The following is a 25,979-nucleotide window of genomic DNA, read 5'->3' as shown; positions in this document are numbered from 1 at the left end:
TTGTATCGCACTGTCTTCCTCCAAGGCCCAACTGCCCCACATATAAATAATCTCCTTGCTCCTCTCCCACCATGATTTTAACCTCTTCGAGACATTGTCTCATGCGAATTCCACCAACTGCAGACCACTAAGAACTTCTGTACAAAGTGCCCATCCAATCACGTGGTGAAATCGAATCCCCAGTGTGATGGCATTTGGAGATGGGGCTTTGGGAGACGCATAAATCATGAGGATGAGCTCTCCTGAATAAGAACATTGACCTTGTAAAAATGACTCCACAGAGTTCACTAGCCCCTCCCACCAGGAGAGTACACAGCTATAGGACGGCCATCTATGAGCCAGAAGTGGGTGGGCACGGGAAATGGTAGTTCTTACAATCTCTCAGGTGACGGTAACAAGAAGCTAGCGTCGAGGACCAGGTAACCAAACGCTGCCTCTTAAAGTGTTATGTGTATGCGAATCTGCATTCCTGTTGAAACAGAGTCTACAGGAGAACCCTACTCTAAGAGATTGAGATACAGCTGCGGTCCCGCCGATGAATTACCATTTTCAACACTCTCTGGTGGTGCTGCTGCTTCTCTCCCCAGAACTCGCTTTCCACAGCATCCCCCACCCAATCCCCCTTTCGGTAGCTCTAGAGAGAGCAAGCAGAGCACACCTGATCCTCTTACTCGCTAACGTCCCATCTCAACACAGATGCTGTGGGTTCCTCACATGTAGCAAATGAAGAGGAAGGAACAGAACCAGCACAGGTGATTCCCGTGGGGACGGAGCGGCTGCTAGAGGGAAAGTCTGAGGACCCTCCAGGGAAGCCTGAGCGCGCAGTTGCACGTGGCAGGTCCTAGGTGGGGGTTGGCCTTCTTGGGCGGCCTCTGCGCAGGCGCGAGCTCGGGGATGGGCGTGTGGGCGTGGCTACGGCCTCGTTGCGCCTGCGCGCATGTCCCGCAGGGTCAGGTGACCGTTGAGCTCCCGCAGACGCTCTTGGCCCTTCCAGGTGAGAAACTGGTTTAGAGCTGCGGCTTCTCCTCCTGGAAGGTTAGTTCTCAGGGAGTGTGGGCTGGCGGTGGCCTGGGGGTGCTTGCGGGCCCCGGGGAGGGACGGGACCGCGTGCTGAGGGCAGCTCGGCTCTGGGCTCACGGCTGCCCGGAGCCTGCCCGTGACAGGCGGGTGTCAGGGTCGCGTGAGAGGCACAGATTCGCACTAGAGTCTGGTGGCGCTTTTATCCGTGTGTCTTCGGTGACGGTCCCAGTACCCGGTGCTGCCCTCGAGGGCGTCTAGGTTGGAATGGAGGAAGGATTTGGGTTCCCGGGTGGGGGTGGGGTTGAGGGGAGTTGCGATGTTCGGCCTTCGGTGCGCACGCACGAGGTCCTGGGCTGCAAGGGAGTGGAATGAGCGGGTTCCAGGACCCACCTGGAGAGGCGAGAGCGCGTGTTAGTGCCAAGATGGGTTTTGTGCTTCCATTTGTGGCTGCAGGTAGAGCGGACTATGAGCCCTGGTCTGTGAGCTTGGGTTGAAATGATGTTGTGGCGGTGGTCGAGGGGTCCAGATGTTGGGGGATCGGGTGTGGACTGGAGGTCCTGAGCGTGACGGGGGCAGGATGGGCCGGAGACTTGGGCATAATGCGAGGTGGGTGAGGACCAGCATTGTTGGGAGGCCTCGTCGACTGCGGTCTGGTTGTGTGCGGGGCTGAGCCAGCCCGGTGTCCAGGCGCCGGCGCAAGTGTGGGCCGAGCGCCGAGCACGCCGCTTCTAGCACTCGTGATCCACGTGGCAAGTGCAAGCGCTCAGGCCCAGACGCTGCCGGGGGAGAGCCGAGCTGCCAGCCACGTGCAGAGGCCGGACCTCCAGGGCCTCCACGCGGCCACCTCGCTTGACTCGTGTCTTCACCTGGACCCGCGTGCTTCTGGAGGAGTGGCGCGATGTCCCGGCATAAGTCTTGAAAATTGCACTCCACGTTGCCCGCCGATTCTTCTCACGGTCGGATTTGTCTCAGAGATTCTCGCAGCGCACTCGTGAAGGTATTTTCATCACAGATTTGTTTGAAAACGAACAAGTGGAAGTATTTTAAACGGGCAACGATAGATGTTTGAATTATGTGTGTAAGGGACTGAAGCCTTTGGAACTGTTACCTTAAATGTATATTTGATGACATACAAAGATATCTTTAACCCATATAAATAAAAGCGGTTATAACACAGCCTTTAGAAAGTGTCAGCTTATTGTCACCTTTTGAGTGCAATATATGTGTCCTAGGGGTGTCAGGTATGGAAAATAACGTGTGAAGGTTATCGTATATTCACATCACAAGTTTGAGCGTGCATTTCACTCTGTTATAGGGCCACAGGCTTTTTTTTTTTTTAATTTAGTGATAGTTTCTCGTGTTAATAAAGTGTATTGGTTAAGATAAAATTGTAAAATAATCATTTCAGTTTTCCCATGTATTTTTTTAAAGATTTGTTTACTTTTTAAAGTTTGTTTATTTAAGGAATCTCCACACCGAATGTGGAGCTCAAACTCACAAGCTAGAGATCAAGAATCACATGATCTATAGGCTGAGCCAGCCAGGAGCCCTAGTTTTTTCCCATATTTTTTAAGAACATTTAATCTGTTCACAATGTTACATGTAGTAATGTGTTTCATTGTGTACAAAGCATTACAATGAAATCATATCTAGAAAAATAAGGCAAGTTGAATATTTAGGTTATAAGATTAACATAATTTAATGCCTCTGTACCAAAAGTTTTCATTAAGTGATTTTTTGTTAGAATTGCTTAACACCTCTCTAACACTGATCCGTAACTAGGGTAATTTTCCTGTGGTTTCCCCCCCATCCCCTGCCCGGCCCAAGATCATGTGGCAGTGTTTAGTGACCTTTACGTTTGGGGAGGAGTGAGGTGCGGGTTGCTTCTGGCACATAGTGGAGTGGGAGATATAGACACATATCCTGCTATGTACAGGACAACTCCCACCACGGAGAGGTATCTAGGTCACAGGTCAGTAGTGCCAAGGTTGGGAACACTGATCCAAAGGGTCTGATGATTTTTCTTCTATAAAATTCTCATTCGTTTGTATATTGGTGGATTTTGCACGGAAGTACATGCATTTGCTTTTTCAGAAATTGCAAAGAGTTCTATCTTTGGGGGAGGAAGACAGACGTGTGGAACTGTTGGAAGAAGGGATGAAACCTGTGAGGTTGAATTGCAGTTGGAAATTCCAATAGGAGATTCAGTTTTTATTTTTTTAATTAATTAAGTTTTTTTTTTTTAATTAATTAAGTTTTAATTTACATCCAAGTTAGCATATAGTGCAACAATGATTTCAGCAGTAGATTTCTTATTGCACCTTACCCACTTAGCCCATCCCGCCTCCCACAACCCCTCCAACAACCCTCTGTTTGTTCTCTATATTTAAGAGTCTCTTATGTTTTGTCGCCCTCCCTGTTTTTATATTATGTTTGCTTTCCTTCCCTTATGTTCATCTGTTTTGTATCCTAAGTTCCTCATATGAGTGAAGCCATATGAACTTTGTCTTTCTCTCACTGACTGATTTCATTTAACATAATACTCTCTAGTTCCATCCATGTAGTTGCAAAAGGCAAGATTTCATTATTTGTGATTGCCGAGTAATACTCCGTTGTATACATAAACACCACATCTTCTTTGTCCATTCAACTGTCAATGGACATCTGGACTCTTCCCATACTTTGGCTCTTGTCGATAGCACTGCTATAAACATAGGGGTGCATGTGCCCCTTTGAAACAGCATACCTGTATCCCTTGGATATATTCCTAGTAGTGCAATTGCACGGTCATAGGGTAGTTCTGTTTTTGATTTTTTGAAGAACCCCCATACTGTTTTCCAGAGTGGCTGCACCAGTTTGCATTCCCACCAGCAGTGCCAAAGAGATCCTCTTTCTCCGCATCCTTGCCAACATCTGTTGTTGCCTGAGTTGTTAATGTTAGCCATTCTGACAGGTGTAAGGTGGTATCTCATTGTGGTTTTGACCTGTATTTCCCTGATGATGAGTGATGTGGAGCATTTTTTCATGTGTCGGTTGGCCATCTGGATGTCTTCCTTGGAGAAGTGTCTATTCATGTCTTTTGCCCATTTCTTCACTGGATTATTTGTTGTTTGGGTGTTGAGTTTGGTAAGTTCTTTTTAGATTTTGGATACTAACCCTTTATCTGATATGTCGTTTGCAAATATCTTCTCCCATTCTGTCAGTTGCCTTTTAGTTTTGCTGATTGTTTCCTTTGCTGTGCAGAAGGTTTTTATTTGATGAGGTCCCAGTAGTTCATTTTTGCTTTTGCTTCCCTTGCCTCTGGAGACGTGTTGTGTAAGAAGTTGCTGCGGCCAAGATCAAAGAGGTTTTTGCCTGCTTTCTGCTCGAGGATTTTGATGGCTTCCTGTCTTACATTGAGGTCTTTCCTCCATTTTGAGTTTCTTTTTGTGTATGGTGTAAGAAAGTGGTCCAGGTTCATTCTTCTGCATGTCTCTGTCCAGTGTTCCCAGCACCACTTGCTGAAGAGACTGTCTTTATTCCATTGGATATTCTTTCCTGCTGTGTCAAAGATTAGTTGGCCATACGTTTGTGGGTCCATTTCTGGGTTCTCTATTCTGTTCCATTGATCTGAGTGTCTGTTCTTGTGCCAGTACCATACTGTCTTGATGATTACAGCTTTGTAGTGTAGCTTAAAGTCTGGGATTGTGATGCCTCCTGCTTTGGTTTTCTTTTTCAAGATTGCTTTGGCTATTCGGGGTCTTTTCTGGTTCCATACAAATTTTAGGATTATTTGTTCTAGCTCTGTGAAGAATGCTGGTGTTATTTTGATAGAGATTGCATTGAATATATAGATTGCTCTGGGTAGTATTGATACTTTAATAATGTTTGTTCTTCCTCTCCAGGAGCATGGAATCTTCTTCCATGTTTTTGTGTCTTCAGTTTCTTTCATAAGCTTTCTATCGTTTTCAGTGTATATATTTTTCACCTCTTTGGTTAGATTTATTCCTAGGTATTTTATTGTTTTTGGTGCAACCGTAAATGGGGTCGATTCCTTGATTTCTCTTTCTGTTGCTTCATTGTTGGCGTAGAGGAATGCAACCAATTTCTGTGCATTGATTTTATATCCTGCCACTTTGCTGAATTCATGAATCAGTTCTAGCAGTGTTTTTTGGTGGAATCTTTAGGGTTTTCCATATAGAGTATCATGTCATCTGCAAAGAGTGAAAGTTTGAGCTCCTCCTGGCCTATTTGGATGCCTTGTATTTCTTTGTGTTGTCTGATTGTAGAGGCTAAGACTTCCAATACTATGTTGAATAACAGTGGTGAGAGTGGACATCCCTTTCTTGTTCCTGACCTTAGGTAGAAAGCTCTCAGTTTTTCCCCATTGAGGATGATATTAGCATTGGCTCGTTCATATATGGCTTTTATGATCTTGATTTATGATCCTTCTATCCCTGCTTTCTTGAGGGTTTTTATCAAGAAAGGGTGCTGTATTTTGTCAAATGCTTTCTCTGCATCTATTGAGAGGATCATATGGTTCTTGTCCTTCCTTTTATTGATGTGATGAATCACATTAATTGTTTTGCAGATATTGAACCAGCCCATCCTCCCAGGTATAAATCCCACTTGGTCATGGTGAATAATTTTTTTAATGTATTGTTGGAGCGAATTGGCTAATATCTTGTTGAGGATTTTTGCATCCTTGTTCATCAGGGAAATTGGTCTGTCATTCCTCTTTTTAGTGGGGTTGCTGTCTGGTTTTGGAATCAAGGTAATGCTGGCTTCATAGAAATGAGTTTGAAAGTTTTCCTTTCGTTTCTATTTTTTTGGAACAGCTTCAAGAGAATAGGTGTTAACTCTTCTTAAATGTTTGGTAGAATTCCCCTGGAAAGCCATCTGGCCCTGCACTCTTGTTTTGCGGAAGGTTTTTTTTTTTTTTAATTATAAAATTTTTTTTTAACGTTTATTCATTTTTTTGATATGGAGAGAAGGAGCGTGAGCAGGGGAGGGGCAGAGAGAGAGAGGAAGACTCAGAATCTGAAGCAGGCTCCAGGCTCTGAACTGACAGCATGGAGCCCAACGCAGGGCTAGAACTCACGGACTGTGAGATCATGACCTGAGCTGAAGTCGGATGCTCAACAGACTGAGCCACCCAGGCACCCCTTGGGGAAGGTTTTTGATTACTAGTTTGATTTCCTTACTGGTTATGGGTTTGTTTAAAGTTTCTATTCCTGTTTCAATTTTGGTAGTGTATATGTTTCTAGGAATTTGTCCATTTTTTCCAGATTGCCTATTTTATTGGCATATAATTGCTCATAATATTCTCTTATTGTTTTTATTTCTGTTGTGTTGGTTGTGATCTCTCCTCTTTCATTCTTGATTTTATTTATTTGGGTCCTTTCCTTTTTCTTTTTGATCAAACTGGCTAGTGGTTTATCAGTTGTGTCAATTCTTTCAAAGAACCAGCTTCTGGTTTCATTGATCTATTCTGTGTTTTTTTTTTTTGTTTCGATCGCATTAATTTCTGCTCTAATCTTTATTGTTTCCTGACTTCTGCTGGTTTTTGGTTTTATTTGCTGTTCTTTTTCCAGCTCTTGAAGGTGTAAGGTTGGGTTGTGTATCTGAGATCTTTCTTCCTTCTTTAGGAAGGCCTGGGTTGCTGTATACTTTCCTCTTATGACCTCCTTTGCTGCATCCCCGAGGTTTTGGGTTGTGGTGTTATCATTTTCATTGACTTCTATATTCTTTTTAATTTCCTCTTTAACTGCTTCCGTAGCCCACTCATTCTTTGGGAGGATGTTCTTTAGTCTCCAAGTATTGGTTACCTTTCCAAATGTTTTCTTGTGGTTGATTTCAAGTTTGATAGCATTGTGGTCTGAAAATATGCACGGTACGATCACGATCTATTTGTACTTTCTGAGGGCTGATTTGTGTCCCAGTATGTGGTCTATTCTGGAGAACGTTCCATGTGCACTGGAGAAGAATGTATATTCTGCTGCTTTAGGATGAAATGTTCTGAATATAAGTGTTAAGTCCATCTGGTCCAGTGTGTCATTCATAGCCATTGTTTCCTCGTTGATTTTGCAATTAGATGATCTGTCCATTGCTGTGAGTGGGGTGTTGAAGTCTCTTAATGTGATGGTGTTACTATCAATGAGTTTCTTTATGTTTGTGATTAATTGATTTATATATTTCGGTGCTTTCACGTTTGGTGCATAAATGTTTACAATTGTTAAATCTTCTTGGTGGATAGACCCCTTAATTATGATATAATGCCCTTCTTCATCTCTTGATACAGTTTCTATTTTAAAGTCTAGATTGTCTGATATAAGTACGCCTGCTCCGGCTTTCTTTTGTTGACCATTAGCATGATAGATGGTTCTCCATCTCCTTACTTTCAATCTGAAGGTGTCTTTAGGTCTAAAGACACAAAAGGACTTAGGTCTAAAGTGGGTCCCTTGTAAACAGCATATAGATGGATCTTGTTTTCTTATGCATTCTGTTACCCTGTATCTTTTGATTGGAGCATTGAGTCCATTGATATTAGAGTGAGTACTGAAAGATATGAATTTATTGCCATTATGTTGCTTGTAGCGTTGGAGTTTCTGGTGGTGTTCTCTGGTCCTTTCTAGTCTTTGTTGCTTTTGGTATTTAATTAAATTAATTAATTTCATCTTTTTTTCCCCATCACAGAGTCCCCCTTAAAATTTCTTGCAGGGCTGGTTTAGTGGTCACAGACTCCTTTCATTTTTGTTTGTCTCGGAAACTTTTTATCTCTCCTTCTATTTGGAATGACAACCTTGCTGGGTAGAGAATTCTTGGCTGCATGTTTTTCTGATTCAGCACACTGAATATATCCTGCCACTCCTTTCTGGCCTGCCATGTTTCTGTGGATAGGTGTGCTGCAAACCTGATCTGTCTTCCCTTGTAGGTTAAGGACTTTTTTTCCCTTGCTGCTTTCGTGATTCTCTCCTTGCCTAAGTATTTTGTGAATTTGACTATGATATGCCTTGTCGATGGTCGGTTTTTGTTGAATCTAATGGGAGTCCTCTGTGCTTCCTGGATTTTGATGTCTGTGTCTTTCCCCAGATTAGGAAAGTTTTCAGCTATGGTTTGCTCACATAACCCTTCTACCCGTATTTCTCTCTCTTCTTCTTCTGGGACCCCTGTGATTCTGATGTTCCTTTTTATTGAGACACTGATTTCTCTAATCTTAAATTGTGCTCTTTTGCCTTAATCTCCCTCTTTTTCTCTGCTTCGTTATTCTCCATGAGTTTGTCCTCTGTATCACTGATTCTCTGTTCTGCCTCATCCATCCTTGCCACCACAGCATCCGTTCGTGATTGCAGCTCAGTTATAGCACTTTTTATTATTTCATCCTGACTAGTTTTTACTTTTTTTTTTTTTTATCTCCACAGAAAGGGATTCTAATCTATTTTCGACCGCAGCTAGTATTCTTATTGTCATGATTGTAAATTCTGGTTCAGACATCTTGCTCGTATCTGTGTTGGTTAAGTCTCTGGCTGTCGTTTCTTCCTGCTCTTTATTTTGTGGTGAATTCCTTTGTTTCATCATTTTGAAGGGAGAAGAGAAATCAATGAGGTTAAAAAATTAAAATTAAAAAAATTAAAATTAAAAAATATTACATTAAAAAAATTAAACACACACACACACCCACACAAATTGAATGAATGATGCTAGATCCTAGGTGTGTTTTGGTCTGGGTGTTTAAGTTGCTTGATGGATTAGAGAAAAAAGGAGAAAGAAGAAACAAGAAATTGTTTGAAAATTTGAAAAAATGATTACACTGAAGTGGACTAAAATGAAATGATGTAAGTAAACTAGAATTTGAAACAATTTACACAAAAGTGAAAAATATAGTTGAAAAAAATTTAAAATATTTTTAATAAAAATTACAAATGAAATCTTTCTCTTTCTGTATTCAAGAAAAAAGAAACAAAAAAGAGAAGATAATAAAGGAAATCGTTTTATAATTTGAAGAAATGAATATAGTGAAGTAGAGTAAAATAAAATGATGGAATTAAATAGAATTTGAACAATTTACACAAAAGTAAAAAATATAGTAAAAAAATAATAATATTTTTAATAAAAATTAAAAATAAAAATGAATTGTTTCTCCTATTGTAATCAAGAAAAAGGAAATGAAAAAGAGAAAAAAGAGAAAAGAAAAGGGAAAAAAAAAGAAAATTGAATAGATTGGCCTCCTAACAGACTGAAATACGATTGAAATTACTTCGTTTTTCCCCTAGAAGTCAGACTATGAAGTGCTTTATAGTCCATAAACTAAGCAGGTGTTGAGACTTCTGTTCTTGAAGAGTGATTTTGGCCCAGTTGGGCGGGGCTTAGTGTAATGGCTCCATTCTCCCCTAGTTGGCGCTGCCAGCCTGTTGGGGTGGATTGTTGTGGCGCTTGTATGTGGGTATGCGCATGTGCAGGAGCGGTGAAAATGGCGTCACCCAGCTACCCAGTTTCTAGTATTGGAACTCTCTTCTCCCTGATCAGCAGTCGCTCACCTGTCCTTTGTCTTCAGCTTTCATTCACTCCCCACTTTTATGCTGTCCCTGACCAAGCCCCAGGTAGTAGCTCTCTCCTGAGTTTTGTCTCAGATGCGACTGCCTTCCCCGGCCCCCCACTTCTGAGGTACTGCGGCTTTGACTCATTGGAGGGTCTCACCGAGCCACGGCCGGGTGCCAGCCCCACCCAGGAAAGTTTGTGGGACTGTGCTGCTGCTGATGCCCAGAGACTGCAGCCAGGTGCCAGCCCGCCCCAGAAAAAGTTCACGAGATAGTGTAGCAGCAGCATTTCAGGGATTATGGAAAATCACAGCACACATCTGGCACCAGGCTTCACCCTTAATGACCTTGTTCAGCACCAGCGAATGCGACCATTGTCTGGGGTCTGCTGGGCCCAGGTGGCCTCACAGCCTCTACCAAGTGTCCTTCCAGCAGTGGAACCGCTTCTCCCTGTGTGGCCCAAGAATCTCCCGGGTCCCACTCTGCTCCTGGGGATTTGCCCTTCCCACCAGAGCACCACCAGGTATCGGGGACGCCAGGAATTGAGGACGCCTGTGAGACACACACACTCACTGCCAGTCCCTTAGTTGTCTGACATCAGTATTTACTGCTCCTTCCCTGTGAGCCCCTCTCTGCCATCAGGGATCGTGAAAAGTAAGAGTCCCTCCTAAAGCAGACAACAGTCTCTTCGGAGATACTCACAAACTTGTAATTGGATTTGGTAATTAGTCCTGGGAGAAAGTTTTTCAGAAGTATTGTCAGCTACCGAAGGCTGTGCTGTCATTGCCACCACGTGTGAAATGATAATTGCAGTTCTGACGGGAGGGGAGGTCACAGATCACAAAGCCTTATCTCTGGTCTGGCTGCCTCCCTCCCTCACACGTACTGGCTGCTGTGACCTTCACGCTGCGCCCCCATCCTTCAACGTGACGAGTCCAGTGAGTTCTTTCTCTGTCAGACGGAGAGGCAGCGCCTGTAAGGAAGGACGTGTGAGTAAGTGTTCGTGTCTGGAAAGGGATCCTGAGGGTCAGGACAGACCAGGGGAAGAGCTGAAGAGGGAGGTGGAGTAGTTCCTTGGGTGTGAGCTGAGAGTTTTCAGTGTCAGTAGAGGTGTGCTTACAATGCCTTCTGCTTATAATACAGAGAAGCGTAGAGCAGAAACAGTTTTCTAATCCTTTACAGAGATCGTGTAGATGAATCTGTTTTTAGAATTTTTTTAAAAAATACGTTTATTTCTTTATTTTGAGAGAGACAGAGATAGCAGAGTGGGGTAGGGGCAGAGAGAGAGGGAGAGAGAATCCCTATCAGGCTCTGCACTGTCCGTGGGGATCCCAACATGGGGCTCAAACTCACAAAACCATGACATCATACCAGAGCAGGAACCGAGAGTCAGTTGGGGCAAAGTTCACTGTAATTATGGGACCAGACAAGAGGTACCTGGGGCATGTGAATCTTGGCTCATTCTCTCTGGTTTAATAATATTCTAGAAGAATCCCAGTCTCAGAACTAATATTCTAATGATTTTTAACTTACGTGACACACACAATTCCATATTCTTAGAACCATTTTACGTGTGTCTTGTATTTTACTGTCTTTTACAATCTTGCCTTAGTGCTAATAGTTTCACTCAATGCACATTTTGTTAAATACCTCAGCATTTAAAACATAATCATCAATAACTGTTTCATCTTATAGTAGGATTTTATAAACCGTTGATTAGAGAACAAGGTACTATAATGTAATATTGTGTGTATGGAAGCCATGATTTTTGTTCTTACTGTGACAGGAAATGACTCTTTCTACTGCCAAAGTATTGTTAGCAAATACTGCATTTATGAAATCTAATGTGGGCACAGGGATGTGTCCTGCAGGATTAGCCTGTAATTCATGCCTCTGAACTTTATTATGATATTAAAACTTTATTTACATATGTTATTCACCTAAATAAAATATCCTTCATGAAAAATGTATGCTTTTTACACCAAACATATAAAATAAAATATAGTGTGAAATAAGATGGAAAAGTATAAATGCAAAATTAAATATGCGTCTGGACTATTTGAAGGCACAGCTGACGTGCATTGTTAGTGGAGCACAGAGGTTCAGACACTGTCTTCGCTCCAACGTGCCAGGTTCCAGTCTCCACTCGGCCCCTAACCAATGTGTGAACTTAGATTGCTTCCCTGTGTGCCTAGCTTGTCTTTATCTCTGCCATGGAAATAATGTTCGTGCCTCCATCATGCCTTTAGGAAAAGAAAAAAGATTCCATATGTATGGTAGTAGGCAGTGATTCATGCATTTTAAGTGGTATTTACAGGTTATTTTTTGGGGGCGCCTGGGTGGCTCAGTCGGTTAAGCGGCCGACTTCGGCTCAGGTCATGATCTCGTGGTCCGTGATTTCGAGCCCCGCGTCGGGCTCTGTGCTGACAGCTCAGCCTGGAGCCTGTTTCAGATTCTGTGTCTCCCTCTCTCTGACCCTCCCCCGTTCATGCTCTGTCTCTCCCTGTCTCAAAAATAAATAAAACGTTAAAAAAAAATAAAGATTATTTTTCCCCTGTGGGAGGCACCTTGACACAGTGAAACTGAAGTAAATATGTTTCCCAGAGATAATGTGTCTCAACTGATATGATACATGCAGTCGAAAAGACATGTTCCAGTGCAGGATACTCGGATTCTGAAGACCGGTATTACTCACTGGGATCTGTCAGAATGGACTCCAGGATTTGGCAATGAGAACAGTTTCCTCTTCATTGATGATGGTTGGAATCCTTGGCATTTTCTCCCTTCTTTACCATCGTCTGTCTCTTCCTCTTCTACAGGGAATCCAGGTTGAGATCCTGAGATGTGATTGTTAGGCACCTGATTATACTTGCTTCTTGGTCATTTCCTTTTACAGGTGTCCCCAAGACATTGGCAGCCATGAGTTGAAACATTCTTCCATGCATTTCTGAGTGCACATCTGTTTTCTGTCCTCACAACGCTGGCAGAGTGTGTTCATTGGCACCAGCTGCCTCTTCGCCCCGAGACCTCCAGGTGGGTGGAGATTAGCTAAAGCCTCCCCAGGATATTGGGATTTCCATTGTCCTTTGCGGACCCTGTATGTGCTGGTAAATATCGTTACTCCTATGGCAGATATAGCAAGAAGGAACAAATATTTAGGATGCTGCTCTCCTGAATTTTTTTAAACCAAATCTCAGACTCATTGTAAGCACCATTATTATTCTGTGATGTTTCATCGTTGACCTCCAATCTGGACCTTTTGGTCCATAAGTTTTCTTTCTGTACGGACTCATTGAGCAAGCCAGACACAAGCACAGAATCTTCTCAGCTCCCTGAAATTTTATTTTGATGGGTTGTATTTAAAAAACTAGAAGATGTACACGTTTTAATGATGCAACTCACTGGTATTTCACAAGTGACCACACCGGTGTATGCAATTCCAAGATGAAGAAACAGGTGGTTGTCAGAATTCTGGGTATCTTCTTGTGTTCTCTCTAAGTCACTGTCCCCACGGGTATAGCTTTCTTGGCTATCTTTGTAGGATTGTGATGTTTGGGAATAGGTTCATAACTCTCCAAGATTGGAAAGATTAGATCACTTTTCCCATTTTGTACTTGATATAAATGGAGTCATACTGCCTGAATGTGTAATGATGACTTATTTCTCATGCCATATGACTTTTGAAAATTGATTTGTATTCTTGCGTAGTCTTGTTAGCATTTTAGATCTGCTGTAGAAGACTCCATGGTGTGACTATGAAAACATTCACCGATGGCTGGTCCTGTTAATGGGAAGTGGGTATTCCTGAGTTTGGACTACTATGAGTAACGAGTAGTGCTGGTATATAATTCTGTAACCAGTCTTTTAGGGATACCAGACACACTTTGTTGAGTATATTCATAGCTGTATATTTGTTGGGACATAGTATATCCAAGACAGCTAAAGTTTATACTACCACACAGTTTCCAAATTTTAATGTTTGCCAGTAGTTTCAAGATTCTTGGTTGATCCACAAGTTTGCAAAGACTTGTTGTTTCTCTCACTCTCCTTTTATTCTTTTTTTTAAAGTTTGTTTATTTTAGTAATCTCTGTACCCAATGATGTGTCTGAACTCACAACCCTGAGATCAAGAGTCTCATGGTCTTCCACCTGAGCCAACAAGGCACCCCTGTCCTCCTAGTTTTAGATTTTTACGTCGTGTTTGATGGCACCAGGCGGTAGTGTCATGGTTGAAATTATGTGACTACTATAGACATAGAACATTTTTACACCTGTATTATCTATTGAGTACCCTCTTATTTGAAGTTTCTGTTGGAACGGTTTGTCCATTGTTTATTCTCTTGTGTGGTCTTCAGGAATTCTTTCTGCTGGTTCCAAATTGTGTGTGTGTGGTGGGGATGTTTGGATGAGAACCACCCATTCATGTAATACAAAGTCATTTTACTGGCATGGTTAATGTGCCCTGTGCTGTTCAAGAAATAATATCGTGTTCTAAGGTATAGACATTTTTTTTTCTTTTTCAGGATGAATCCATTGTACCTTTAATATTTATGTAAGCAATCCAGTCAGACTTAATTCGTTTTAGGAAGTGATAGTGATCAAGTTTTCCTTTTTCCAATATAACTTGCACATTTCAGGTTGTTCTGAAAATGTTGCCTTGTGCTTTCTTTCCATTTGCTCTCACCTGTCATTGCTTCTCCAGGATAACAGCACTTCATCCTTCCTGCGGACTTTTCAGTTAAATAGACTGCAAATCTCTCCATCTCTTCCAATCACAGGAAGTCATGGCAATCAAATCGGAGCACTCGATTCATGTTATTTGTGGTGTAAAAAACCTTCAGTGAGGCTTCGCCCAGAGAAATGATTGTTGTTCATAACATAAAGGAAAACATGTATGATAGATTAGCTTCAGGGCATTTGACAGTAGGAATAATCTTCTTGTCACAGACGACAGTTGGAATTGTGGGCAATTTCGTTCTTCTTTATCATTACGTGTCCGTTTACCACACTGAACGCAGGCTGAGGTTCACCCGTTTGATTCTCATGCACTTGACTATAGCCAACTCCTTGGTCATTCTCTCTGAAGGAGTCCCCCAGACATTGGCAGCTTTGGGATTGAAAACTTTTTTCACTACATTTGCATGCAAACTTTTTTTGTACGTTCAGAGAGTGGGCAGGGGGTTGTCCATTAGCAGCACCTGCCTCTTGAGTGTCTTCCAGACCATCACGATCAGCCCGATGAACTCCTATTGGAAGGATCTTAAAGTCAAAGCCCCAAACTATGTTGGCTTCTCCATTTTCCTCTGCTGGAATCATTATGCATTTATAAATTTAGTGTTTCCTCTGTATGTGTTATATATGCCTAGCCAATGGAGCACCAAAAACATCACACAGGAAGGAGATTTGGGGTACTGTTTTACTATCCATCAGGAGGCAGTGACAGTCCTACTCTATGCAGTGTTGATAGTGGTCCCTGAGGTTTTATTTTCTGTTCTCATGATCTGGGCCAGTGGCTCCATGGTCTTCCTCCTGCACAGGCACAAGCAGCGGATCCAGCACATTCATAGCACTAATGTCTCCCCCAGATCCTCTGCTGAGTCCAGAGCCACTCAGAGCATCCTTGTCCTGGTGAGCACCTTTGTGTCTTTCCACTCCCTCTCCTCCATCTTTCATGTTAGTGTTGCTTATATTGATAATCCCAGTTTGTGGCTGGTGAACACCACTGTGGTGATCTCTGTGTGTTTTCCAACTGTCTGCCCCTTTTTCATTATGAGCCGAGACTATACTCTCCCCAGACGCTGCTTTTCCTGGATACAAAACACAAAATCCTGTAGTGTTCCTGGGGATATATAAAGTATGTTTGTGCACAATGTCGTTTTATATTCACTGCATTTGCTGAAAAAGTCCATAGAATACTTAAAAAAAATTTTTTTAATGTTTCATTTATTTTTGAGAGAGAAAGAACATGTGAGTGGGGACGGGGCAGAGAGAGAGAGACAGAATCCAAAGCAGGCTCCAGGCTCTGAGCTGTCAGCACAGAGCCCTATGTGGGCTCAAACTCATGAACCACGAGATCATGACCTGAGCTGAAGTTGGATGCTTTACCGACTGAGCCCCCAGGTGCCCCAAAGTCCATAGAAATTCTAAGAAGGAACCAGAGGAGTTTCAAAGGTGGACACTGATGCATGCCGACGTTTCATCAAATGGTTGAGTATGGGACATACGTGGACAAAGTGGCGATGAATGAAGCAGTTTTGTTTCATTGTGGTGCCTGGTATCCTGAAGATGGCAGTTTAATCAGTGCTGCTTAATGGAAAAAGCGGATTTGGTCTTGACTCCGGAGTGAGATGGAGTGGTTACCCAGGAGTGTACTCATGGGCATATCAGTCGGAGTGAGTACAATCGAGTAATGAGATCCTGGGATTTAGGACTTCAGCCTATCAATTCAGGGGGAAACAGGTTGGTTCATAGTATTCAGCCCTCAAGACCCCCCAAATTCATATCCTCACTGACAAAATACATTCACCCCTCCTCCCCGTTCCAGTAGCTCCAAAGTGTAAACTTATTTTGGAAGCAACTCTAAGTCCCAAATCTCATCTAAATATCACCTAAGTAGTGTGATTAAGACTTGAGATGTGATTCATCCTGTGAAAAACCTGTCTTCACCTATCAACCTATGAATGCAGACACATTCCCTGCTTCCTGAATACAGTGGTGGGATGGGGAGAGCATAGACAAGCATAGAGAAACTGGAAAGAAGAAATGTCACCTGTCCCCAGTAAGTAAAAAATCTAGGAGGGAAAATTCCCTTAGATTTCAAAGCCCAAGGGTGATGTTCTTTGTCTGGAAGTGTTGTCCTCCAGGCCTAGCGGGATGGTGTCCCTGCCGTGCAGCCCCACTAGAATGCCATTGTCCAGGGGGAGTCCTGTAAGATGAATGATCCTTAATACTCCGCCTCTCCCCCCCCCCCCTCCCCGTATCTCCTGCTGTGTAAGGTGTTCCCTTCCCAGGCATCCAGGTGCCCCTCCTCCTCTACCTCAGAATGTTCCATGTCATTCCCTGTACTTCCGCTTTCTTGTGGCCATCCCATAGAATGATCCATGAGGAATGGGTTGGAGTTGGAGACATCAGCCTGAAGTCATGTTGACTCTGTATGGACACAAATCGCCCCCCACACACGTTTCTACCTATGTGCACACGAGCGGTTCAGCACACACACGTACTTTTTCTTGGTGTTTGAGCTGAGAGGGTGTGAACACAGTGACACCAGGAGCAGTGAGCATACCTAGTGTCCATGCCTTGGTCCATGACACGGTTCCCCCACAGCAGCAGCCAGGGGCTTCCTGGAGAGACGGTGCAGCCTGGACTAGGACAGGGCGTGTATGAAATCAGCCTACAGAGCTGCGGTGCCATAAGTCAGGACATGCTAAACAACTCGGTTTCTAAAAATGGGCTATGTCAGAGGGACACGGGAGTCACCCGAAAGAGCTCCTCATGGTCAAACTGGAACACTTTCACTTCATTTTATTATTATATTTTAAAATGTTTATTTATTTTGAGAGAGAGAGAACACATGGGAGCGGGGGAGGGGCAGAGAAAGAGGGAGAAAGACACAATCCCACGCAGGCTCTGTCCTTTCACTGTAGAGATCCATGAAGTGCTCAATCTCATGAACAGTGAGATCATGACCTGAGCCAACATCAGGAGTCAGTTGCTTAACTGACTGAGCCACCCAGGTGACCCTAACTCTTTGATTTTAAAAAAGAGTAGAAGAAGCAGTATTGGATTCTAACTCGGGGTATAAAACAAATGTGTATGAGTCTAAACTGATATGAAGAAATCTCACGATAAATAACAGAGAAATGAGATCTCCTTTTTAGAAGAATTTCACATAATTTATGTACAAACTTTATCCTTAAGAAGGCAGAACATAACATTCGTATCCTAAATGTCAGTCACACACAGTGACTTCTCTGCAAATAGTACAGTGTGAAAAGGGGTCGCATAGGTCTCACCGAGGAGTCCTCATACACATGACCTCATGCAGGGAATGTAGGTTGATGTCAACAGTGATAAGTCATGTTGGTGGAATGTACCCTTGATATACTGTACTGGAAATGGCATATCATACCCTCGGTCCTCTTCCCTAAAACAGAACCCCACAATAATCATGAGAAATTTATCACATTCATCGCAACGGAGGGCCCTTCGGGATTCCCAACTAGTACTCCTCAAGTGTGTCAGGATGATCAAAAATGAGAAAAATCTGATAAATTGTCACAGCAAAGTGGAAACTCAGGAGAAATGAGCACTAAACAAGATTTAGTGTCTGGATGGTTTCTTGGAACAGAAAAAGGACATTAGGTAAAGATTCAGCAAATGCTCATAAAGTTTTTACTTTAGTTAAGAAAAATGCATTGATATTGGTTCATTAGTTATCACGAGTGTAGATACTGATGTAAGATATTAGTCCTCAATGAAATTGAGTATCTGTAGGAAATCTGTATCATCTTTGTATTTTTGCATCTATAGCTGTTCTAAAATAGTTTATTAAAATAACAACAACAACACTGAAACACCACCACAGTTCTCAATACCTAATTGAGTGATCTCTTCGGCTTCGTTGTTCTGTGATGCCCTTGAGAATATGACCGACCAGGATGTTCTGTGGCTGCTCTTAAAGGGAAAGAAAGACACATTATCGCAAGAAAGGGTCAGAGTAGCCCTTGGAGTTTGAAAATGTTTTCATGCAACCTCCTGGTTCCTCCATTATTCATTATCTTGGAGAAGCTGAGATGAGGTGTGCATTTCTGGGCAAGACATTCCATCGCTGGGATTTCTGATCAAGATGACAGAGGTTAGGGAGGTGGTGTTGGACTACTGGTTCATTTTTTGGAGCTAGTTTTTTCTGTAAGAGACTTACTGTGCCCAGAATGCAAATGCTCCAGAAAGTTTAGGATATGACACACGTTATTTTCAAGAGCACAGGTGGTGTAACTGGTGGCAGCTGACAGGCGGATTGAAAGTGTCAGCTGCGATGAGGCACCAGTGTTAATTGTGGGGCTGGGGGTGTCAGTGGTCCCACACACAGGTCCGGGCCTCATGAGTCATAAAAACGGAAGGGTCAACTTTTACCAGGAGTCACAAGTGTGCCAATCACAGATACCTCAGTGTCAGTCAGCAGCTTGATTCTGGGCAAACTGTGTAAAGAACAGGCCTCACCATGGGCATCTGAATGAGTAACCCAGACAAGTATTTCAGCACTGCAGTTGGTTTCCACGGGTCACACCTCAAGAAAGGCAAGATGGTCCGTAATCTGCCATAGATTTCCAAGAGGTACACTTAACAGCCAGACCCCTGGCAACAGCTGAGGAATCTGAGATGTGACCAATGGAGGAAGGAACTGCCTCTGATTTCAGATCTGCAGAGCCAGCACTGACACTAACCAGACCCAGTGGCCCACTGGACACCATGAGGGTGCAGCCTACCTAAACCGTCAGTGAACAGGGACGTGCTTTTAGGACACTTTCTGATGATTGTGGCTTCCTAGTGCCATTGACTTTGGCTTTCAATCTGACTAGATTTAAAATTGCTAAAGAGAGAGATTGGTCAGGAACATGGCGGTGTAGGAGGACGCTGGGCTCACTGCGTCCTGCTGATCACTTAGATTCCACTTGCACCTGCCTAAATAACCCAGAAAACCGTCAGAAGACTAGCAGAACGGAGTCTCCGGAGCCAAGCGCAGACGAGAGGTCCACGGAAGAGGGTAGGAAGGGCGGAGAGGCGGTGCGCGCTACACGGACTGGCAGGAGGGAGCCGGGGCGAAGGGGCGGCCCACCAGCAAAGCACAGCCCCCGAGTTTGGCTGGCAAAAGCGGAGGGAGCCGGACAGTGTGTGTTCCAACAGCGAGCGGGACTTAACATCTGGAGGGTTATAAGTTAATAGCTCTGCACAGAGAGTGGGAGGGCTGAAAGACAACGGGAGGGAGAGTTGTTGAGCCCCAGACGACACAGCGCAGCTTGGCGGGGAACAAAGGAGCTCACCAGCGCCATCTCCCCCGCCCATCCCCCAGCCAAAATCCCAAAGGGAACCGGTTCCTGCCAGGGAACTTGCTTGCACCACGCAAATACCCAACGCTGTGCTTCTGCGGATCCATCCCTCCGGTGGCGGGTCTGACTCCCTCCCGGTGCTGCAGGGCCTCTCCTGAAGTGGATCACCAAAGGAAAAGCAAGCTGAGCCTGCCCCTCCCGCCCCCGTGCACCTTGCCGATCCACTCCAGCTAACACGCCAGATCCCCAGCACCACAAGCCTGGCAGTGTGCAAGTAGCCCAGACGGGCCACGCCACCCCACAGTGAATCCCACTCTTAGGAGAGGGGAAGAGAAGGTACACACCAGTCTGTCTGTGGCCCCAGCGGTGGGCTGGGGGCAGACATCAGGTCTGACTGCGGCCCTGCCCACCAACACAAGTTATTCAACACAGCACAGGGGAAGTACCCCGCAATTCCGCACCACTCCAGGGACTATCCAAACTGACGAAATGGAAGAATTCCCCTCAAAAGAATCTCCAGGAAATAACAACAGCTAACAAACTGATCAAAAAGGATTTAAACAATATAACAGAAAGTGAATTTAGAATAATAGTCATAAAATTAATCGCTGGGCTTCAAAACAGTATAGAGGACAGCAGAGACTCTATTGCTACAGAGATCAAGGGACTAAGGAACAGTCAGGAGGAGCTAAAAAAAATGCTATAAATGAACTGCAAAACAAAATGGAGACGACCACGGCTCGGATTGAAGAGGCAGAGGAGAGAATAGGTGAACTAGAAGATAAAATTATGGAAAAAGAGGAAGCTGAGAAAAAGATTAAAAAAATCCAGGAGTATGAGGGGAAAATTGGAGAACTAAGTGATGCACTAAAGAGAAATAATCTATGCATAATTGGTATTCCAGAGGAGGAAGAGAGAGGGAAAGGTGCTGAAGGTGTACTTGAAGAAATAATAGCTGAGAACTTCCCGGATCTGGGGAAAGAAAAAGGCATTGAAATCCAAGAGGCACAGAGAACTCCCTTCAGATGTAACTTGAATCGATCTTCTGCACGACATATTGTAGTGAAGCTGGCAAAATACAAGGATAAAGAGAAAATTCTGAAAGCAGCTAGGGATAAACGTGCTCTAACATATAAAGGGAGACCTATAAGACTCGTGATGGATCTCTCTACTGAAACTTGGCAGGCCAGAAAGGAATGGCAGGAAATCTTCAATGTGATGAAGAGAAAAAATATGCAGCCAAGAATCCTTTATCTAGCAAGTTTGTCATTTAGAATAGAAGGAGAGATAAAGGTCTTCCCAAACAATCAAAAACTGAAGGAATTCGTCACCACTAAAGCAGCCCTACAAGAGATCCTAAGGGGGATCCTGTGAGACAAAGTACCAGAGACATCGCTACAAGCATGAAACCTATAGACATCACAGTGACTCTAAACCCATGTCTTTCTATAATAACACTGAACATAAATGGACTAAATGCTCCAACCAAAAGACATAGGGTATCAGAATGGATAAAAAAACAAGACCCATCTATTTGCTGTCTACAAGAGACTCATTTTAGACTTGAGGACACCTTCAGATTGAAAGTGAGGGGATGCAGTACTATCTATCATGCTACTGGAAGTCAAAAGAAAGTTGGAGTAGCCATACTTATGTCAGACAAACTAGACTTTAAAGGCTGTAACGAGAGTTGAAGAAGGGCATTATATAATAATTACAGGGTCTATCCATCAGGAAGAGCTAACAATTATAAATGTCTATGCACTGAATATGGGAGCCCCCAAATATATAAAACAATTACAAACATAAGCAACCTTATTGATAAGAATGTGGTGATTGCAGGGGACTTTAACATTCCACTTACAGAAATGGATCATCTAGACACACGGTCAATAAAGAAACGAGGGCCCTGAATGATACATTGGTTCAGATGGGCTTGACAGACATATTTAGAACTCTGCATCCCGAAACAACAGAATATACTTTCTTCTCGAGTGCACATGGAACATTCTCTAAGATAGATCACATACTGGATCACAAAACAGCCCTTCAGAAGTATACAAGAATTGAGATCATACCATGCATACTTTCAGACCCCAATGCTAGGAAGCTTGAAATCAACCACAGGAAAAAGTCTGGAAAACCTCCAAAAGCATGGAGGTTAAAGAACACCCTACTAAATAATGAATGGGTCAACCAGGCAATTAGAGAAGAAATTGAAAAATATATGGAAACAAACAAAAATGAAAATACAACAATCCAAACGCTTTGGGTTGCAGCGAAGGCAGTCCTGAGGGGAAAATACATTGCAATCCAGGCCTATCTCAAGCAACAAGAAAAATCCCAAATACAAAATCTAACAGCACACCTAAAGGAACTAGAAGCAGAACAGCAAAGACAGCCTAAACCCAGCAGCAGAAGAGAAATAATAAAGATCAGAGCAGAAATAAACAATATAGAATCTAAAAAATCTGTAGAGCAGATCAATGAAACCAAGAGTTGGTTTTTTGAAAAAATAAACAAAATTGATAAACCTCTAGCCAGGCTTCTCAAAAAGAAAAGGGAGATGACCCAAATAGTTAAAATCATGAATGAAAATGGAATTATTACAACCAATCCCTCAGAGATCCAAACAATTATCAGGGAATACTATGAAAAATTATATGCCAACAAACTGGACAACCTGGAAGAAATGGACAAATTCCTAAACACCCACACGCTTCCAAAACTCAATCAGGAGGAAATAGAAAGCTTGAACAGACCCATAACCAGCGAAGGAATTGAATCAGTTATCAAAAATCTCCCAACAAATAAGAGTCCAGGACCAGATGGCTTCCCACGGGAGTTCTACCAGACGTTTAAAGCGGAGATAATACCTATCCTTATCAAGCTATTCCAAAAAATAGAAAGGGAAGGAAAACTTCCAGACTCATTCTATGAAGCCAGTATTACTTTGATTCCTAAACCAGAAGGAGACCCAGTAAAAAAAGAAAACTACAGGCCAATATCCCTGATGAATATGGATGCAAAAATTCTCAATACGATACTAGCAAATCGAATTCAACAGCATATAAAAAGAATTACTCACCATGATCAAGTGGGATTCATTCCTGGGATGCAGGGCTGCTTCAACATTCACAAATCAATCAACATGATACATCACATTAATAAAAGAAAAGAAGCACACGATCCTGTCAATCGATGCAGAAAAGGCATTTGACAAAATTCAGCAACGTTTCTTAATAAAAAACCCTCGAGAAAGTCAGGATAGAAAGAACATACTTAAACATCATAAAAGCCATTTATGAAAATCCCACAGCTAACATCATCCTCAATGGGGAACACCTGAGAGCTTTTTCCCTGAGATCAGGAACATGACCGGGATGTCCACTCTCACCGCTGTTGTTTAACATAGTGCTGGAAGTTCTAGCATCAGCAATCAGACAACAAAGGAAATCAAAGGCATCAAAATTGGTAAAGATGAAGTTAAGGTTTCACTTTTTGCAGATGACATGATATTATACATGGAAAATCCGATAGACTCCACCAAAAGTCTGCTAGAACTGATACATGAATTCAGCAAAGTTGCAGGATACAAAATGTACAGAAATCAGTTGCATTCTTATACACTAATAATGAAGCAACAGAAAGACAAAAACTGATCCCATTCACAATTGCACCGAGAAGCATAAAATACCTAGGAATAAATCTAACCAAAGATGTAAAAGATCTGTATGCTGAAAACTATAGAAAGCTTATGAAGGAAATTGAAGAAGATATAAAGAAATGGAAAGACATTCCCTGCTCATGGATTGGAAGAATAAATATTGTCAAAATGTCAATACTACCCAAAGCTATCTACACATTCAATGCAATCCCAATCAAAATTGCACCAGCATTCTTCTCGAAGCTAGAACAAGCAATCCTAAAATTCATATGGAACCACAAAAGGCCCCGAATAGCCAAAGTAATTTTGAAGAAGACCAAAGCAGGAGGCATCACAATCCCAGACTTTAGCCTCTACTACAAAGCTGTAATCATCAAGACAGCATGGTATTGGCACAAAAACAGACACATAGACCAATGGAATAGAATAGAAACCCCAGAACTAGACCCACAAACGTATGACCAACTCATCTTTGACAAAGCAGGAAAGAACATCCAATGGAAAAAGGACAGTCTCTTTAACAAATGGTGCTGGGAGAACTGGACAGCAACATGCAGAAGGTTGAAACTAGACCACTTTCTCACACCATTCACAAAAATAAACTCAAAATTGGTAAAGGACCTGAATATGAGACAGGAAGCCATCAAAACCCTAGAGGAGAAAGCAGGAAAAGACCTCTGACCTCAGTTGTAGCAATTTCATCCCCAAAGGCAAGGGAATTAAAAGCAAAAATGAACTACTGGGACCTCATGAAGATAAGAAGCTTCCATACAGCAAAGGAAACAACCAACAAAACTAAAAGTCAACCAACAGAATGGGAAAAGATATTTGCAAATGACATATCAGACAAAGGGCTAGTATCCAAAATCTATAAAGAGCTCACCAAACTCCACACCTGAAAAACAAATAATTCAGTGAAGAAATGGGCAGAAAACATGAATAGACACTTCTCTAAAGAAGACATCCAGATGGCCAACAGGCACATGAAAAGATGCTCAATGTCACTCCTCATCAGGGAAATACAAATCAAAACCACACTCAGATATCACCTCATGCCAGTCAGAGTGGCCAAAATGAACAAATCAGGAGACTATAGATGCTGGCGAGGATGTGGAGAAACGGGAACCCTCTTGCATTGTTGGTGGGAATGCAAATTGGTGCGGCCACTCTGGAAAACAGTGTGGAGGTTCTTCAAAAAATTAAAAATAGACCTACTCCATGACCCAGCAGTAACACTGCTAGGAATTTATCCAAGGGATACAGAAGTGCTGATGCATAGGGGCACTTGTACCCCAATGTTTATAGCAGCACTCTCAACAATAGCCAAAGTATGGAAAGAGCTTAAATGTCCATCAACTGATGAATGGATAAAGAAATTGTGGTTTATATACACAGTGGAGTACTATGTGGCAATGAGAAAGAATGAAATATGGCCCTTTGTAGCAGCATGGATGGAACTGGAGAGTGTGATGCTAAGTGAAATAAGACATACAGAGAAAGACAGATACCATATGTTTTCACTCTTATGTGGATCCTGAGAAACTTAACAGGAACCCATGGGGGAGGGAAAGGAAAAAAAAAAAAACAAAAAGATTAGAGTGGGAGAGAGCCAAAGCATAAGAGACTCTTAAAAACTGAGAACAAACTGAGGGCTTATGGGGGTAGGAGGGAGGGGAGGGTGGGTGATGGGTATTGAGGAGGTCACCTTTTGGGATGAGCACTGGGTGTTGTATGGAATCCAATTTGACAATAAATTTAAAAAATAAACATTAAAAAAAAAATAAAATTGCTAAAGAGAGCACTGATAACCCATCACAGAAGATCTACCCTGGAGACTCCTGATCAGCCACTTGAAGAAGTATCTGGGTGAGCATGTATTTGACACTTGCAAAGATTTTCGGAAAACAAATAAACACGATAACGTTCGCTGTTTGCTGGGCAAAGAGGTAAAAGAAAATGCTGAGTTCAGGGATTTGAATTCCCAGCTGAATACCTGCGTAAATGACCCCGAGGCTTGTGTGTGCCCACAAGGAGACTGGAGCATGCACCTCCAAACCCCGTTCTTGCCCATGTGGCCAAGTCATCTTAACATAATAGGGAAAAATCTGCTTTCTCCAGATCACAACACGTTTCTGTTTACATTGTTGACACTCACTTGATGGCCTTTAAATATCAGCAGAAACATATTTTGCCTTTTGTGGCTTTCTTTGACCCGGTCTGTTCATTTCTACATGAAAATATGATCAACATGCTCATCTCCCTTCCTAACATCATGTTTCAAATAAATTAGGGACCACTCTCTAAGGATGTGAATTACCTACAAAACTCTTAAGTGGCTCACAGAGACTACATTGCCCGAAAACGGATTTTTTTCTCCACCACCCCTGGCCAGGCTATTCTTTATCCAGTGGGAACATTACTTTCTCAGAGGAATGACAAGGCTACCCACTAAGCCATGTTCACATATCTTATGATTTCAAGCCAGGTTCTTTTCTTGGAAATGTATTGCTTTCGATTGAAATTCACACACTTGAAGACTTATCTGTAATATCCAGATTGTTTCAAGACCTGGTGTTTATTATTGAATAAATTCTGAAATGCTTTACTGAAAGTATTAGAAAAACTTCAATTATATGAGTATTTACAAGATAATGATGTCTCATTACAGTGTTACTATGAATTATTGTTTATATTAAAGAAGATGGTCAACTTTTCCTGTTTACCATT

The 25,979-nt window shown here is 42.6% G+C and overlaps 1 protein-coding gene and 1 non-coding gene across 13 annotated transcripts in view; both read left to right on the top strand.

The window, feature by feature from the left end:
* The window catches only part of LOC132677092 (uncharacterized), a 290,019-nt gene that overhangs the window by 223,850 nt on the left and 40,190 nt on the right, over positions 1-25,979 (top strand). For 9 of the 12 annotated variants that reach the window (XR_014136183.1, XR_013552471.2, XR_013552474.2 and 6 more), the window contains one exon: positions 12,433-12,569. The exons of the other annotated variants lie outside the window; for them this stretch is intronic. This is a non-coding gene — a transcript (uncharacterized LOC132677092). The remainder of the gene's footprint in view (positions 1-12,432; positions 12,570-25,979) is intronic. 12 annotated transcript variants of the gene reach the window in all.
* On the top strand, positions 13,923-15,389 carry LOC145713199 (vomeronasal type-1 receptor 4-like). The gene has a single exon (XM_081791391.1). The coding sequence runs from the start codon at positions 14,397-14,399 to the stop codon at positions 15,387-15,389; it is 993 nt and encodes a 330-aa protein (XP_081647517.1). The 5' UTR covers positions 13,923-14,396.

The sequence above is a fragment of the Panthera onca genome, chromosome E2, assembly GCF_046562875.1.
Source record: "Panthera onca isolate mPanOnc1 chromosome E2, mPanOnc1 haplotype 2, whole genome shotgun sequence".
Taxonomy (NCBI): domain Eukaryota; kingdom Metazoa; phylum Chordata; class Mammalia; order Carnivora; family Felidae; genus Panthera; species Panthera onca.
The sequence above is the reverse complement of the archived record's forward strand: the minus strand, read 5'-3'. Positions and strand labels throughout refer to the sequence as shown.